The sequence below is a fragment of the Manis javanica genome, chromosome 8, assembly GCF_040802235.1.
Source record: "Manis javanica isolate MJ-LG chromosome 8, MJ_LKY, whole genome shotgun sequence".
Lineage (NCBI taxonomy): Eukaryota > Metazoa > Chordata > Mammalia > Pholidota > Manidae > Manis > Manis javanica.
The window spans coordinates 90,633,086-90,651,516 of NC_133163.1; the positions used below are offsets into that span (position 1 = coordinate 90,633,086).

General features: G+C 48.3%; 1 protein-coding gene across 1 annotated transcript; it reads left to right on the plus strand.

Annotated features, from left to right (window-relative positions):
* Window positions 1-1,326: 1,326 nt before the first annotated feature.
* CHST14 (carbohydrate sulfotransferase 14) lies at window positions 1,327-3,511 on the plus strand. Its single transcript, XM_017667703.3, has one exon. It carries the CDS (start codon window positions 1,596-1,598, stop codon window positions 2,724-2,726), a length of 1,131 nt encoding a protein of 376 aa, XP_017523192.2. The 5' UTR covers window positions 1,327-1,595; the 3' UTR covers window positions 2,727-3,511.
* Window positions 3,512-18,431: the final 14,920 nt, after the last annotated feature.

An 18,431-nucleotide genomic window follows, 5' to 3' on the forward strand; every position in this document is an offset into this window, starting at 1 on the left:
TGTGGGGAACCTACTCTGAGAAGCTGGAAGGCTACCAGGCTTCCCATTCCCTCCCCTTGCTCAGCCTGTGTGCTCAATGGAGCTACGGGTTGAGGGGTCAGCAGAGCTTTCTAGCTTCTGCCCATCAGAATCTCATTCTTCTGAATTCTAATCAGCAGTAGTTCCATCCTCCCACTAAACTCAAAGCCTCTGTATCTTCTATTCCTTTACTCCTTCAGTACAACATATCCGGGGGTCAGCTGCTTCCTGCCTCCCAACCATTTTGTGTGCTCCACTAATCTCTGAAGGATCATGCTTAGGAATTTAGGTGTTAGAATGAGACCAATGTAGAGTCTCAACTTCCCAGAGCCTCTTTTCTTCAGCTGTGTAGTGGGAATGTCCATAGTACCTACCTGGCAGGGTGACCATGACAACAGAAGGAGAGAAAGCAAAACATTGAGTAGGCACCTTCCTAAATAAATAAATGTAGGCTCCTGATCACATCACTACTCTGCTTGAGAGCCTCACTGGCTCCCCACCCGTCACAGGGTGATGTCTGGATACTTTGCTAGGTGCCCAGTTTCAGGTAGGTAAAGACCACTGACGTCGGGGTGTTCCTGTATCTTTTGAGCCTACATGGCTGGCCTGGTGTCATAGAGCACATATTTGACTCTAGGCACAGAGGCTGCTGCTCTATGCCCCCAGCCACCTCATCTTTCAAAATGCGTGCTGACCACATCAGTGAACCAACTATCATTGGCCCCTCAGAGGTGTCCCAGTTATCCCACCCCTTTAGGCTCTGGGGGAGGGAAGGCAAAGGAGGGAGAAGATTCCATATGCTCACATTTCAGCATTACCCAGTGGATAAACTGTAATACACCAGGTATTGTTAAATCTAAGGGTCACCATGGAGATGAGCCATTGGTCAGGGCTTGACAGTATTTACCTCTTTACTGGAGTGGCCAGAACAGGGTGGGTTGGGGCAGGACACGGGATTTTGCTTGCAGTGAGAAAGATGGGCCTTGGGAAAGTTTAAGACCCGAGAGTGCCCCGGGTGCTTTCAGCCTTGGTGTTGGAATTAAAGGCGAGGCCAGGCAGGGGAGCGGCAGTGCAGGTCCTCTCCGTCCACCTCCCTGAGGGCACGCGCTGCACGGGAGAGGGAGCCGCATCCTGGGTCTTTTCAGTCCTCTAGGTCTGGGCAGCTTTTGTGCCCGGAGCCGGGAAGCCCAGGGCGGCCCAGGCGCCCTCTCCCGGGTGGGGGTCTGCACGCGCCTTCCCAGCTCGCCCTCTGCAGGGGTGCCCGCCCCTCTCCCCGCCCTCCTCTCCGCGCCTGGGTCCGCCCCCGCGCCTGTGTCACCAGGGGGCCGGGGGCGGAGAGCCGCCGGGCGGGACATCCGGCCTCAGTCCCTCGCCGCGCCCGTCCGCCTCCCTCTCAGGCGCCGCAACCCGGAGACGGCCACCCGAGCGCGCGGTGGGGCCTCCCGCCAGCGCTCGTGTCTCCCACCCCACCCGGCGCTGTGGGCCCTAGCGTTCTGCCCCGGACCTCAGCCTGAGCCCGCCTCCCAGGGCGCCCTCGCATCAGCCGGGCCTGCGCAGGCCCCCAGCCCGGGAGCACCATGTTCCCTCGCCCGCTGACCCCGCTGGCGTCCCTCAGTGGAGCGGAGCCCCTGGGCCGGGCGCTGCGGCGGGCCCCACCCGGCAGGGCCCGGGCCGGGCTCGGGGGGCCCCCTCTGTTACTGCCGTCCATGCTGATGTTCGCTGTTATCGTGGCCTCCAGCGGGCTGCTGCTCATGATCGAGCGGGGCATTCTGGCAGAGATGAAGCCCCTTCCCTTGCACCCCGCCAACCGCGAGGGCGCGGCCTGGCGCGGGAAGGTCCCCAGGCCTGGGGGGCTGTCCCTGGATGCCGGGGACTCGGACCTGCAGGTGAGGCAGGACGTCCGGAACCGGACTTTGCGGGCAGTATGTGGACAACCAGGCATGCCCCGGGACCCCTGGGACTTGCCGGTGGGACAGCGGCGCACCCTGCTGCGCCACATCCTTGTGAGTGACCGCTACCGCTTTCTCTACTGCTACGTACCCAAGGTGGCCTGCTCTAACTGGAAGCGGGTGTTGAAAGTGCTGGCGGGTATCCTGGACAGCGTGGACGTCCGCCTCAAGATGGACCACCGCAATGACCTGGTGTTCCTGGCAGACCTGCGGCCTGAGGAGATTCGCTACCGCCTGCAGCACTACTTCAAGTTCCTGTTTGTGCGGGACCCGTTGGAACGCCTTCTCTCCGCTTACCGTAACAAGTTTGGCGAGATCCGAGAGTACCAACAGCGCTATGGGGCTGAGATCGTGAGGCGGTACAGGGCTGGAGCCGGTCCCAGCCCTGCAGGCGATGATGTCACCTTCCCCGAGTTCCTGAGATACCTGGTGGACGAGGACCCTGAGCGCATGAATGAGCATTGGATGCCCGTGTACCACCTGTGCCAGCCTTGTGCCGTGCACTACGACTTTGTAGGCTCCTATGAGAGACTGGAGGCTGACGCCAACCAGGTGCTGGAGTGGGTGCAAGCACCAGCTCATGTCCGCTTCCCACCTCGCCAGGCCTGGTACCGGCCGGCCAGCCCTGAAAGCCTGCACTATCACCTGTGCAGTGCTCCCCGGGCCCTGCTGCAGGACCTGCTGCCTAAGTATATCCTGGACTTCTCTCTCTTTGCCTACCCACTGCCTAATGTCACCAGGGATGCCTGTCACCAGTGACCATAGGTATGGGCCAGCATTTGTTGACAATGCCAGCTTCCTGTGCTGCTGCCTGCTCTTTGGAGAAACCCTGACTCTGGGGCCTGGGGCTTCTCCAGATGCCTAGGCGGCAGGGGCTGCCCTCGGAAGTTCCTTCCAGGTGTCCACAGTGGCTCAGAGGACAGGGGTGGACAGGAGGCCTGGTACTCCCCATTGAGGGGATTTCTTGTGGGCCAGTATGGTCCTTCTTGCCCTTGGTAGGGCCAGACACCAGTTTGCCAGTGAAGCAACACATCTGTGCTGAAAACTGACTCCAGGGGCCCCTGGCTGCAGGGATTGAGCAGTTCACCAGGGCTACCTTAGCTTAGCCTGTGGCCAAACCTAGAGGTGTCTTCAACTAAGGAGCAGGACCAGAGCTGGGGGCCCCATTCATCCATTCATGTGTCTCAGGGCTGGAGTCAGCAGTTGTGCCTTATAAATGACTTTTGTGTCTTTCTGCTTCAGACTCAGAATTTCCTATACTTTACAAATTCTTTCCATTTTTCCAAGGAAAGGAAAACTGAGCTGGGTCCTTGCCTGGTAGCTCCAGGACCCAGCGCTGCAGGCCTCCAAAAATCCCTGGGCCCAACCTGTTCTTGGAGCTCTGGGCACCTCTTTCCTCCCCCTAAGGTTGTGACTGTGGCTGGTGTATCTGGGTGCCACTTTTTCGGTGCATTTATTTAAAATTTGTACTTTTTGATAGAACCTTTGTAAAGGCTTTGTTTTCCTAATAGCTCAATTTTTAATAAAGCTGTTTTGTATACAAACTCAGTGTCTCTGGTTCTCCCTTTGAGCTCCTGTGCCTCCAGCAAGTCTCCATGATATCTGCCCTCCCAGGTCAGGAGAGGAAGCTTACAGGTAGGGAAAGTAAGACGAAGAGAAAACACTTGCTTGGGCGGGTGCATTGGGGATACTGCCCTGCTATGGAGCCTTTGGGAGCTCCTCATAAGGCCATAGAGGATCACATGCAGCTTCTGGGATGCCAGCAAAGGGCAAGCCCTGTTAGGGATGGCCCCAGGTCTAGAGCACACCTACATGGTAGTATTCCAGAAGAAGGGCTGGCCATGAGACCATGGCTCCTCCTCCTCTTAGTAGGAATACTTCTTGATTATTGTTGTATGAGCAAGGGGAGGTTATTGCTGGCACTGAGAATTACAAGGAAGGCGGGGGTTTGAGCAAAGGGCAGGCTCTTGCTGCCTTAAGTCCAAAGGAAGTTGTGTGATGTGAGAGGAATATGATCAGGACAGTAGAGGACAGGCCTCAGTGGGACTATTCCCCCACTGCTCTCCAAAGATCCCAGGGCCACTGGGGAATGGAGAAGAGGAAGCTGTGCCCATGGAATAATGCTAGGCTACTCTGCCCTGTTAGTCCTATTTCGCACTCCCAGTGGGAACTGCTGTACTTTGGGGACTTGAGGCAGTGATGAGAGATGGTGCCAAGTTTATGGAGGGAAGCAGGAGAAGCCCCCTTGCACATGCCACTTACAACTGTCCTTGCTATTGGACTGACTTTGGAGGAGAAATTTGGGTGAGGAGGAGTCTGTGGGCACTCATGCACCTCTGCCATGACTCGCTAGGAGGCCTTTACTTGATTCCCTTTCTGAGTCATATGCCCCTCTACAGGGTGCCTTTCGCTCTGGGGCTTCACTTCAGATAGCTCTTACCACGTTCTGTTGTAACTACCCAGTTACTTATCAGTCTCCCCCACTGAGAATGTGAATTGTGTGAAGTTGAAACCATGTCTGTCTTGTTCACTTGACATTCCCAGAACCTAGCCCAGGGCTGCATACAGTAGGCAGGTAGACATCACAGCAGTACCACAGTATACATCTTGCTGCAGGACAGAGAGCACTGTACTTGGAGTCACCCAGACCAATCAAGTCCCAGCTCTACTACTCTTCAGCTGCCTGACTGCCTCTCAGAGCCTCCATGCCCTCTGCTGTATCATGGGAATAATAACACCTTTCTTATGTAGATTGCAGTGAGGATTAATGAGGACAAAATGAGTAAAAGTGCCCAACCCACAGTGTTTGAAATGCTAGTTGAACACCTGATCCTTCAGAGGCCTGTGGGGTTGGGAGAAGCCAGAACACTGTGTCCACCCAGCGCTGGAGACTGAAGATGTCTCTGGGCAGAGCCCCCTTTTGACCTGTGGATTCACTTCCTCTGCCAACCGGTCAGCCCTTCTCTAAGTCCCTGGCCCCTCAGGAACCCCTACCCCACCCTGCTCCCAGCTTCAGGTCCAGCTGTTATTTCTGTCTCATCCCCCTTATACCTCAGGACAGCCCAATACCAGAACTGTTACCCTGTTTTATAGACCCAGAAACTGGCACAGAGAAACTAAGTATCTGTCCAAAGTCCAACCAAGGTCTATGTGCCTCCCAGATTGCAGGAGACAGAGGCTGTGGAAGATGGGGGTAGGGAAGAGGGACAAGGGAAGTTAAGGTAGATGAAGGGTGGGTTGGGTTGCATTTAAGGGCATTGGCACACATTCTCCCTTCTCAGGTCTTTCATTCATTTTCAGAGGATTCAATTCAGCCCAGCTGACTTATACCAGAGTCTGCCCCAGAGGAGTGGGAGAGAAATGAAGTCCCTGATGTGGTTAGCTTATTGGCTTACTCTCCTCCCAGGCAGAAAAGGGTGCCAGGCCACAGAGCATCCTGACAACCAGAACGAGACACCAGTGGCATGGGGAGGAGGGTCTGAGGTAAGAGGGAGAGGCCTGTGAGACAAACTGCCACCTGTACTGTTATTTTTCTTTTCCCCTAGACCCAGCCCCTGTGAAACTTCTTTTGTTACCTGTTCTTCCTTTCAGGAAAATGGACTTTAAAGAAGCTGCCAAGGTGGTGGCAGAGAGCTGTGGGGGTTTAGCTAGCCCTAGTGGGGCCTGCTTTTGTACTGGGCACCAGGCCTGAGCTGGGCCCCCAGGGGTGGGGCAGGGGCATTCTCAGGCTGGACACCTGCACTGTGTCTGCCTGGAAATCCCCCTCTTCACCTCTGCTCTCCTCCCCACGCGGGGCCACGCCCTACGCCACTGCTAGGGGTGGGGGGCTGAGGACAGGTGTGCCCTTCCAAATATGCCCCATCCCTCCAACCTAGTCGTCTGGCCACAGGAGGTGAGGCTGGCAGTTTAACTTCTCGCATTAGCTGAGGGAGACGCACAAAGGAAAGGGGAGGAGCCCAAAGGGGCGTGGCCTTCGAGGTCTGGGCCCTGCCTCTGCTTCCAGGCTCCAAGTCTGGTCCATCCTGCCTTGAAGCCACCTCATCTAAAATGCGAGGTGCTTTCAGGACCCTTCAGGATGGTCCCACCACACAGACCATCTGCAGGAAGCCACAAGGCCCGAGTGGAGGAGCTGACCCTCCCCTGGATGAACACAAAACCCTTACGGTTCACAGGGGGCGAGGAATGGTCCAAGCCAGCAGGCACCCTCCCGGGTGGATCCAGTGCTGTTTCAGTGAAGAGCCCCTGCCTGGCTTCAAACAAGAGAAAAGTCATTCTTTGTCTTTCTAAAGGAAAACACTGATAATTAACTGTAGCTACGCTTAAGTGAGAGCACCTGGGTGAGGCAGCTTGCTCAGGACTTCACAGGCACATCCTCTTCATTCCTACAACCCAGCAAGGTAAGTAAAATTATTCTTTTTACAGACAAGGGAAATTTTATAGATGAGGAAATCAAGCCTAACTGACTTGCTGAAAGAGATGGTGGATTGGGATTAAAACTGAGCTCCATCTAGGGTTTGCTCCTCCACAAGGGAACATGCATTGTAAATTACCAGCTCATTGCATTTACTGATAAGCACTGTGTTCATTTTCCCTGATTTTTGTGCCCTTTTCCGGCCCCCTTTCCCAACTCTCTACAAGTGATTCGGTCCACATACCTCTCCAGCTATTACAAATTCTCCAGTTTTGCCTACCTTGAGAATCAACTTTCTAATGGTGCTGGTGTCAGACCACGAATATGCTAGACTTTCAGTTCAGGTCCTCCGAGAAGCAGATGCCAAGACAGAATTAGTGTGCAAGAGATTTATAGGAGAAAACAGCTGTGAAGGATAAAGAGGGAAGGAGCAGCAGTAGGCAGGAAGAGCCTGGGAGAGGAGAGGGGGAAGCAAGAACTGGGCGGGGAGAGTCTCAGGTTACAGGGCAGCTCCAAGGCCCAGCAAGGCCAGTGGGAGTCCCAGGGAAAGACTGCCTTTCAGAGGAGTCCCGCTTCAGGCAGAAATGGGGGGACAAGCACCTCAAGGCAGATGAAAGGTGCAGCAGCCTGGGGGCTATCAGCCACTCACACCACAGCACCTTCTCCTGAAGGGTGACATGAGCAGGACACCTCCCACTGCCACACACAACCAGTTGGCTGTTCTGACATATGGCCATTGGTCCCCATAGGTTCTGTTAACATAATCCTTTTCAACAAGCGGAAAACAGCTGTTGGCCTAGCAAGAGCCTCAAGATGTCCAGGGGATCCTGAACTAAACTCTTTGCCATGGCCATTCCCTGGCCTTACAGTGAGACTATCGCCCCTGACCTTCACTGGGGCATTGGGAGATATGTGCCATTACCATGCCTGAATGTCCATACTGTAATTTTCAGGATATTTTCTCTGAAGTTTACCCAACTCACTGCAGGTTTTGATTATTTTTAGTTTATGTCTTTGTCATTAATTGGATGGCTATTGATGATCACCTTTGCCTAGCTTCTGTCTCTCATAGGCTCAGATCCTTTTGGCTGAGAGCAGAATCACCCAGCAGTTGAGTCTGGATGCTGGGGCCCTGGCCCTCCCAGGGTCTACAGTCTAGGCTTCCCCCAGTGTGATCATCCAGCTGGGCGTGAACTCGAGGCGCAGTGAGAGGGAAGCGAAGTCCTCCTGGAGGGAGCTTCCAGGGTCCTGCATGCCCAGGAGTACCAGGTCTTCTGTAGCATCCCCCTTCCGAGCTTTTCAGCTTCTTACTGCCTGCACCCTTCTCCAGAGGCATCCCCACAGAGACAAAGAAAATTACAGTCTTGACTGTGCTGTTGTGCGGGGACAAGGAGGACCAAGTTTAGGCCAGTTTATTCCTGGCCCCTTAACCCTCCAGCAGGAAAGCTGGGCCAGCCTCAGCCTGTAGGTGGGGTTTGGGGGGCAGGAAGACATGAGGGGCTTCAGGAGCTCAAGAAGGAGGAGCCTCTGGTGGCCCAGCTGTGCCTCCAGACCTGCTGGGCCACCACCTCAGTGACTGCTGGCAGATGGAGGGAACCAGGTGCAGGAGGTCATCAAGCATCCACTGGGTTGGTTTTCTGTCCTCAACCCTGGAAATACTGAGCTGTCCCTGGGACTCCTGCCAGAGCCCCAGGGGCCACAGCATCCCGAGTCCAAACTCTGTGGCCAGAGGGGCCATCAGAGCAGAAGAGCCCATGGGAGCTGAAACTGGGCTGGCCCCTGAGTGTGCTGCTGCAAAGGGCCACAGGCTGCCCAAAGGGAGGCACCTGAGGCAGGCCCAAGAACAGTGGGGTTGACTGGGCAAGGGCGGGGAGAAAGGGCAAGGCTTTCTGGTTGAGGGGCTAAACCAAATTGGAGGTCAGCTGACCTCTGGCAACCAGGCGTGCTTCCCACCCGGCAATGAGAAGCTCTAGAGAGCCTCCCCCACAGAAGCTGCGGACACAGTGGCAGGCCAGTGCCCTAGAAGAAAGAGAGAGCTGGCCTAACTAAGCAGGAAAGCCTGGAGGGAAAAGCTGGCGCCTGAGCAACTTTCAAGTAGCAACCTTTGATTTTTGTCCACTGAGACTACCCTCACCCAAGCACCCATAGATGACAAAATGGATAGATGGGAGACTGGGGAGTGATGGGCACAGAGGAGGGGCAGAACGACGAAGGACAGTCTCATAGGTGTAGTTCAGAGGCCTGGCCCTCCCTGAGGCTTTCCTCAGCTACTGGCCAGCTAGCCCCTCCCTCCTGTGAAGTCCCATTGTGCCTACTACACACTTCTAGGAGGACTTTCAACCCATGGTATTATCTGTCCCTGCCCTATAGCTGGGAGTTTCCCAAAGGCTTTGTTCCTTTTTGTATTTGGTACATGGTAGATGCTCAATAAAGGTTGAATAAATGGAAGATCAGATGATTGGATGGATAAATAATGTGGATTGATGGATGAATGGATAGATGTGAGTGTGAGTGAATGAGTGTGTGTGTGTGTACATGTGTAAATGGAAGGATGGGTGGTTGGATGGGGAAGTAGTTGGATGGATGGACTGATGGGTGGATTGGTGACTGAGGTAATACATGGATGGATGGATGGGTAAATGGCAGCAAGAAGAGTAAGAGCAACTTCTGCAGGAAATGAAATCAGGAATCACAATGGACATCTGGTGGTTAGCACATTGCCTCTTAAAAGGAGGAGGCTGGAAGGAGAGATGTTCCACTAAGGAAGCAGTAGCAGAGGTTTGGGAGTTGAAGGAAGCAAGCAGGTAGGGCTGCGTCCTCAGCTTGCTGAGATACAGCAAGGAAGGAGCATCACCTGCATTGGCAGAAACATAGCCAGGTGAGACAGACGTCATGAAATGGAACCAAGAGAGGAGCACAGGAGTCTGGAGCACCCCTGGGAGCTCTGTGAGGGAGGGACTTCCAGCAGTTCAGCAGCTTCCCTAAAGCAGAGGTAAATGGGGACCGTGTTCATCTGTTCCTCACCCATCTAGGCTTCCTGGAGGAGGTAGGGAGGGAGTCCCTTGGGGGTATTAAGAACACAGAGTGACCCAATTCCTGCTTTTCGGTCCAGACTCTGCCACAAGCCTCGGATGATGTTGATCAAATCCCTTCTTTGTTTCGTCACCTGCCACTTTCACTGCCTTATGGGGCCTTGCACACCACACGAGGAAAGGTGTTTTTTTTTTCCATGGCATAAAACCCCACAGAAGGCTGGGGAGTGGTGGGAGGACAGCTGAGGAGTCAGGAAGCCTTAAATTCAAATACTTGCTCTCCTGCTTGGACACTTACTAGCTGGGCCAGTTGAAATGGCCCCTAAACCTTTCTGAGTCTATTTCCCCACGAGTGAAATGGGGCAAAATAACATCTATCCTGAAGACTTGTGAGGTTTCAGAATAAGTCAGAGAACATGCCTGGCCTTCAAGAAATGTTACATAGAAGGGATTCATCAGGGCTGCTGTGTGCGACTGGCAGTTGGTGCTGGACACAGGCTGGGTGTCTCAGAGGAAGGAGTGCCTTTTTCTCATTCTCACAAAGGTACCATCTGCTCTGTAAATTGTGTGCCTGGCGGGGACTGTCTCCATCAAGCCTGGATTACAAGTATCATTTCCAGTTCTAATCTCTTGACTTTCCACAGAAGAGAAGTCTGAAGGCTCTGAACATAGCGGGTGACCTAGGCTGGGTGAGCCCAGACATACTCCTCTCAGAGTATGAGAGGAAGAGCAACCTCTCCATGGCAGGGAACAAAACACTGTCTGCCCCCCTTGAGGGGCCAGGCAGAGCAGGGGAGGCTCTCGCAAGGCTCCAGCACCCTGAGTCCTGCCACCATCCCATGCCACAGCCTGTGTCACTCCACAGTGCTGTGGTTAATCACTCCCCCCATAGATGCAAAAGTCAGATAATCATAGTAAGGAGCTATCATTTATTAACTGCTTCTTTATGCCAGGCCCTGTGAAAAGACATGTCTGTATACCTTTTCTCCTATTTTGAAAACGTTCAAACCTACATAAAAGTGGTAAAAAATAGTACAATGAATACCCATAGACTTACGATTCATCAGTCCACATTTTGCCACATTTGTTTTATTCTCCGTACATGGATGTTTTGTTAAACCATTTCAGAATAGATTCCAGACATCTTGATGTTTCACCCCAAAAATACCTTTGCATGCTTCTTCTAAGGAAAAGAACATTCTGCAGTGTAACCCAATACCATTATCAAACCTAACACATTTCACATTAATACAACAGTATTAACATTGTAAGTCCAAATTCAAATTTTCCCAGCTGTCTGAATAATGTCTGTAGATGTTTTATTTTTCAAATGCAATAAAGGATCATGCACTGTAGTTGTCATAACTTCTGTCTCCTTTCATCCAAAACAATTTCCCACCTTTTTTGGGGGGGCTTCTTTTTGGGCTTTCATGCCATTGATATTTTGAAGTATTCAAATCAGTTGTTTACAGAACATTCCTCAATTGTGTATTTCCTGATTGTTTCCTCATAATTAGATTCAGGTTGGCCTGCATATTTGATCTTCCTAGTGGCTCTCTGAAGGATTTTACTACTCCATTTTACAGAAATGAAGGCTGAGGCTCAGAGAGGGCTGGCTCACAGCTACTGAGAGGCTAACCCCGGTTTGGATGCAGAGAGCTCCATTCTCAATCTGTGAAGACTCCACACACCCCAGAAGCAGCTGTGAAGTCTTATCAGGTCCATTCTTACAATGGATTCATTTATCAGTCCCATGAATGGACAACAGACTTTGACAGGACCTGGTGCAGAAAGCAGAGGTATACCCCCGGAGGGGGACCACCTCCACAGACTCTGTGAGCTCTAGCCTCCATAGTCAGCCCTGGCTGGAACCCCCAAAAGCTCTTTCAGGCTGTTTTAGAAATTTGAACTTTTTCTGCCTCATTCTAGCCCTCCAAGGAGGTAATGCGTCACATTGCTCACACAACACAGGTCACACGTTACCAAAGATGTAACAGTCTTCCGGGTGCCTTCATCATTGTGAATTCTGCCCTGTTGCCTTAGTGACTCCAGGGCATTTCAGCCTGTCCAGCCAGAGGGTGGGCAGGGAGGGCAACCAGGTGACTGGCTGCGTGTCTCTTGCTCTGGAGGTCTCTGGCCCTGCTTCCTCATGACCCATTAGCTACCTAACAACCAAAGAGGTCCTTGTGCTCTGGGGTGTTACCCTCCTCCTCAGAGCAGATGAGCAGTCTTTTTAGGGCTTTTCCTCCTGGCTTGGGAACCAAGCAAGTGCACTACAGAGTATGAGGCTGTGGAGGGGAGGAAGGGGTGCCCAAGAGCTCAAGGCACACCTCGCCCAAAGGGAATCTTTGAAGAGAAAAAGGTGAAGGGAAAAGATCCAGGTGAGAACCTCAACGTGCCAGGACACTCAAGCTTCTCATGGTGCCACAGAGGTTCTGAGACCTGAAGGCCAAGAATGCTGGCCTTGGGTCCGGGACATGCTGCTCTGAGAAAGGAGAGAGAGGGATGGTTTATGTACCTGGGTAGCCCCTTAATCATTCCAGACCTGCAATTAATCCTGACTCTATGTGTATAATTTTTTTTTATTAAGGTGTCATTGATGCACACTCTTATGAAGGTTTCAGATGAAAACTATTGTGGTTACTAGATTCACCCATATTATCAAATCCCCCCAGTACCCCATTGAAGTCACTGTCCATCTGTGTAGTAAAATGCCACAGTCACTACTTGTCTTCTCTGTGCTACACTGTCTTCCCCATGACCCCTAATACACCATATGTGCCAATCATAATATCCCTCAATCCCCTTCTCCCTCCCTCCCCACCCCTCCCCTTCGGTAACTGCTAGTTGCTTCTTGTAATCTGTGAGTCTGCTGCTGTTTTGTTCCTTCTGTTTGGCTTCCTTGTTATACTCCACAAATGAGGGAAATCATTTGGTACTTGTCTTTCTTCACCTGGCTTATTTCACTGAACATAATACCCTCTAGCTTCATCCATGTTGTTGCAAATGTAGGATCTGTTTTCTTCTCATGGCTGAATAATATTCCATTGTGTATATGTACCACATCTTCTTTATCCATTCATCTTACATGTGTATAACTTTAATCATTTAATTTGGCTAAGATTTAGGCCAATGGTCCTTGCCTGGAGTCCCTGGGATCACTTAGGGGTCTGTGGACAGAATTCAGGGGGTTGGCATACTTGAGGAAAAGCATCTTGGTTTTCACTAACCTTCTGAAATGTGTGAAATATTTTATGAAATATTGTAAATTCATAGTTATATGAAATATTAGTAAAATCAGTGACTGTCATCTATCAAAATCAAAGATACTTTTATATCGCTGTACAGTTGTTGGCAATATTACCAACTACTGATGATACTCATCACTCCTTAGAAATTACAAGTTACTAGATGTGCCACTGATCCTTCAAATATTCATTAAGAGCACAAATCAATATCACAGTTTCATTTTTCAGTATTTTGATAGTTCAGTGTCAGCATAATTGGTTTCCTTTGCAATCCTACACATTTTTTTGTGCAAAACTATTTCCAGGCTTCACTAGACTGCCAAAGAGAGCTGCAGTGCGGGCAAAAGGTTAAGAGCGTCAGATTCAGGCTGTGGAAGTGTTTTGGTCAAACTAAGATCCAGAGAAGTGTTCTGGGGAGTCTTCTAATTTGAATGTTCCACGTCGATGCTAACCTGAGCAAATTACTGTGTACTAGTCTGGTGGTTTGAAGGACTACCTTATCATCACTCATGTACTGCACATCAGCTCAGCTTCCAAGTTCACATTTACAACAGAGGTGGTGCCGGACAGCTCCTCCTGAACTGCTCCACTCTGATTAGAAAAGAAAGGGGATAGATCTAATAGGCAAATGGTGACCAAACCAAAAATAAAAGAGAAAGAGAGCAATGGTGGGGAACGTGGTCTGATGAAGTGTGCTGAACACAAAGAACTTGAATTCTAGCTGTCAGCACCATAGTCGGGAGCGGGGGTGGTGGGGGAGGGGCAGGGAGCAGCAACATGCTGTCATTTCTCACATCAAATTAATGATTTTAATCTGGATTGGTTTTACTTATAATTTTGTTCGAACTTGTCATTTTGTTTTGGTTTTCACATGAGTATAATAGCTATTAGCCTAAGTATCTTTAGCTTCATGTTTTGTACCTACTTGAGTAACAAGTGCCAAGAGACCTGGGCACTTTCTTCCCCTTTACCAGGGATATAGGGGCACCCTACTCAGAGTGAGAAGTGTTGTGACCCGGTGCCCACTGATGACTACATGGCTCCTTCTCAAGTTGCCCTTTTCCTTTGCAGAATTGATGCTGGGGTTATTGTTTGTGGAGCGGAAGAATGAACTCCGCAAACACTCAAGGTAGGAGAGCAAGGCAGAGACTTTTATTTAGAGATAAAGTGAGAGGAGAGGGCTCCTGGCTCACGCCCAGAGAGCCCCAGGGTAGTGCAGTTGTCTAGAGATTTTATAGGCGGTTGAGAGACAAAGGGCTAGGAATGTACACCTGCTAAGTGGTCCCAAAATGTTTACCTTTGAAGAACACTAAGTTTCTTATTAGCCTTCTGGGTTATTTACAAGAAATTTACTGCTTTGATTTCCTTCCAGGATAGCAGCTTCCTGGTCTGGGAGCATATTGCTCAAGGCTGCCTGCTTTGCTCCCAAGGTGGGCTGAGTTATTGTCTGTTTGTTAAGAAACTTACTTTTTAACTAATTGGGTTTTAAGACTGCAATCTTATTTTTAAGATGGAATCCTTCCTGTTTTTACTACTTGTTTGGGGCTTGCTTGCTACATTGCCCAGGTTGCAAATCATTTGTTTAGGGCTTGGAGAAGGAAAGCAGCACCTGGGTGAGTTCAGAAAAACAAGCTGGGCCCCCCAACAGGCCAAAGCAAATCCCACAGTGGATTATCTTGCTTTGTTTTTTTCCAGAGGCCCTCACCCTACTCTGTCTAAACCCATGGTCCCTGTCTCAGAATGACTGTTAGGATCGCAAGCATTAGAGTAACTTGATTTCAAAGGCTTCGCAGATCCAGGATTAAATAGCAAATTACCTAGTCATTTCTTTTTTGGAGATGCTAAGTGTATGATTCCTTAATTTGTCCAAATTTGCTTTCCCACTTTGTGAGGACAGAAGTATACAGGTGGTTTTATTCTGGTGAGCGTTCTCAACTGTATTTGACTTTCTCAGGATACGGCTTCCTTGTCATGTAAGCAAACACTGACCCTGAGGTGGGGGGCCTGTACCGTCATGACGGGAAGCAGACAGGCCAGGCTGAACATGTGGTGTATGTGAGATATTCCTCTTTTCCTAATCTATCCTGGAAAGCATTTAAGTCATGTTCTCTATGGTTCTACAGTTATAAACACACACATGCACATATGTATATATTTTAATATATATATATATATATATATGTATTTTTTTCTTTTCCTGTAGCAGGACTCGATAATTAGAAAACCTATGAAGCCATCAGAGGGTTTGACTTGAAAGTCTGTTTCAAAGGAGTCAAAAGTGGTGATTAACTTTGACCCTTTCAAGGATCAAATATCAAGCAATTTACCAGTGTGGTGTTTCAGAATGGTGGGTAGCCCCTGTTGTACTCTGAGTCCCGCTCAGTACAGCAGTGTCATTCCCAGAATGAAAGGCTCTCCTCTGACAGCCCCAGCTGCTCCTGCTGCCCCTCCACTGCTTTGGAGCTTTTCTGGTTATCCTGGTGACCTCACTCTGTTTCTCGGCCCCTCAACAGCCTGTGCAGCAGTAGCTGGCCTAGGTCAGTGCTCTGGCCCAGCTGTGCCCTTCTTCGGGACAGTTTCTTCTTGGCCAAACCTGCTCCACCCCACTGGTGTGTACTTGTGCTGTTGAATCCTTACTTGCAAATAGAGCGCCTGGTGCCACCATGTCTGACTCTTTGAGGTTGGGATGGTTGCTCGTCCATCATTCTGCCTCGTGAAGTGCCCAGAAAGCTCAGTTTTATATTCCTTTTCTAGAAGGAACTTGGAAAATGTATCCCAGGGCCTGCCTGGACGATACTGCTTAAGGAATATCAGAAGAGGTTGCCAGACAATGGGGTTCTTTTGTGTGTGTGTGTGATTACAAAAACCCATAACAGAAATTCACCCTCTTATCAATTTTTAAGTGTATACTACAGTATTGTTAACTATATGTACATTGTTTACAATAGATCTCTAGAACTTTTTCATCTTCCATGACAAACTATATCCATTAAGCAATGAGTATTTCCATTTCCCATTTCTCTTCCTCCCAGCCCCAGGTAACCACCATTCTACTTTCTGTTTCTATGAGTTTAACTACATTAGATACCTCACAGAAATAGAATTTTGCAGTATTTGTCTTTTTGTGGCTGGCTTATTTACTTAGCATAATGTCCTCAAGCTTCATTCACATTGTAGCATATGCCAGCATTTTCTTTTTTTAAGGTCTGAATAATATTCCATGGTATGCGTATACCAATTTTGTTTATCCATCCGTTCACTGATGGTCATTAAGATTGCTTTCACATTTTGGCTATTGTGAATAATGCTGCAGTGGACATGGGTGTGTAAATATCTCTTCAAGATTATGTTTTAAATTCTTTTGGATGAATACCTAGAAGTAGGATTGTTGAATCATATGGTACTTATGTTTTTATTTTTGTATGGAACCCCCATACTGTATCCTATAGCAGTTGTACCATTTTACAATCCCACCCACAGTGCACAAGGGTTTCAGTATCTCTATGTCCTCATCAACACCTATTATTTACTTTCTTTTGATTTAATTTTATTATTATTATTATTATTTCGTATCATTATTATACAATTACATGAGCAACATTGTGGTTACTAGATTCCCCCCATTATCAAGTCCCCATCACATACACACACCTGTTATTTTCTGTTTATTTTGTTTTTGATAATGGCCATATCCTAATGGAATTGAGGTGATATCTCATTGTGGTTTTGATTTGCATTTCTCACATGTTTAGTGATGTTGAGTATCTTTCCATGTTCTTGTTGGTCATTTGTATATATTATTTGGATAAATATCTATTCAAGTCTTTTTCCCGTTTTAGAATTGGGTTGATTGGTTTTTTTTGTTGTTGTTGAAGTGTATGAATTCTTTATATATTCTGGATATTAACCTTTTATCTAATATATGCTTGGCAAATATTTTCTCCCATTCCATAAGCTGCCTTTTTACTTGGTTGTTTCCTTTGTTGCTTAAAAACAGATTTTTTTTTAAGTTTGACACAGTTCCATTTGCTTATTTTTGCTTTTTTGCCTGTGCTTTTGGTGTTGTATCCAAGATATCATTGCCCATTCAATATCATGAAGGTTTCCCCCTGTTTTCTTCTAGGAGATATATAGCTGCAGGTCTTATGTCTTTAATCCATTTTGAGTTAATTTTTGTAGATGGTATAACAGTCCATCCTAATTCTTTTGCATGTGGATATATAATTTTCCCAGCACCATTTGTTGAAAGTCTATCCTTTCTCCATTGTGTTATCTTGGTTCCATTGTTGAAAATCATTTGAGCATATATTTTAGTGTTTATTTCTGGGCTCTCTATTCTGGTCCATTGCTCTATTTGTCTGTTTTTAATGCTAGTACTATATACTGTTTTGATTACTGTAGCTTTGTAATATGTTTTGAAACCAGGCATTGTGAGGCCTCCAGTTTTGTCTTCTTTCTCAAGATTGTTTTGGCTATTCAGGGTCTTTTGAGATTCCAGATGAATTTTAGGATGGATTTTTTTATGTTTCTGCAAAAAAATGCCATTGGTAGATTAGGGGTTCTTAACTAGTGGTTGCAGAATTTCTGGATGGCATTTGGAGTGCTGAGAGCCCCCTGGAACTGTGTGTCTGCCTTTTAACATTATTATCTGGGCTCTGCTCAGACATTTGAGGGTTCCTGGGGGCCTGAAGATCAGGCTCCTGATCACTTGTTTCACAAAGATCAAGAGTGATGACCATGGGCAGTCAATTTGTCATGAAACAAGGGGAAATCACACAGGCACAAAATCCAAAGTAACTCATGGAATACAAACCTGGTCTAATTGTTATTTAATATTGTTGCTATTGGATTTGTCAGTTACTATTATTGACACTTTGGGGAAAATAATTGCTCTCTTAATCTGTACGCTTGAAGGCTTTATTATAAATTGCAACATTCCATTAATTGATAATAGTTATAGGAGTGTTTTGCCCTAAAATGGCTGTCTGCTTTTCTCAAAACATGTCCTCTTTTTCTCTTTGGGTCTTTGGTGGCCTATCATTTCACACTATAACCCCCACAGGTGCAGTCACTTTTCATTGTCCCTGCCTTATCATGTTAGGTGTGAGTGTTTGGTGATGAAGTTGTTATGGTACATGTGCCCTGGCAGTATCCAAGCAGGCTGGGGGACAGCTTCACCCTGTGTTGACATATTGTACTCAACAGTTTGTATTCTTTTTTATTATTAAAGTATCATTGATATACAATCTTACGATGGTTTCACATACACAAAACAGTAGTTTAACATTTATCCATATTATCAAGCCCTCACTCCCTTACAGTCACTGTCTATCAACATAGTAAGATGTTACAGAATCATTAATTGTATTCTCTGTGAACAGCTTGTTTTCTTAAGCATAATGGGACAACAAACTTTTTAACAATAATTGTTAATATACTCATTGTTAATGACACTGTGGACTGAATGTGTCCCCCTCAAAATTCATATGTTGAAGCCCAATGTCCTGTGTAATGGTATTAGGAAGTAGGGCCTTTAGGAAGAGGTAATTAAGTTTAGATGAAGTCATGAGGGTGGAGCCCCAGGGACAGGATTAGTGTCCTTATAAGAGGAAGAGACCAGAGCTCTTCCACTGTGGGCACAGCAAGGAGGCAGCTGCCTGGAAGCCAGGAAAACGGTTCTTAGCTGACAACAAATCTGCCAGTACCTTGATTTTCGATTTCCCAGACTCCAGACTGTGAGAATGAAGGTTTGTGTTTAAGCCATTGGTTTTCT

Excerpts from the sequence above, each read along its gene's own strand:
- CHST14 (XM_017667703.3), top strand. The coding sequence starts at position 1,596 with ATGTTCCCTCGCCCGCTGACCCCGCTGGCGTCCCTCAGTGGAGCGGAG.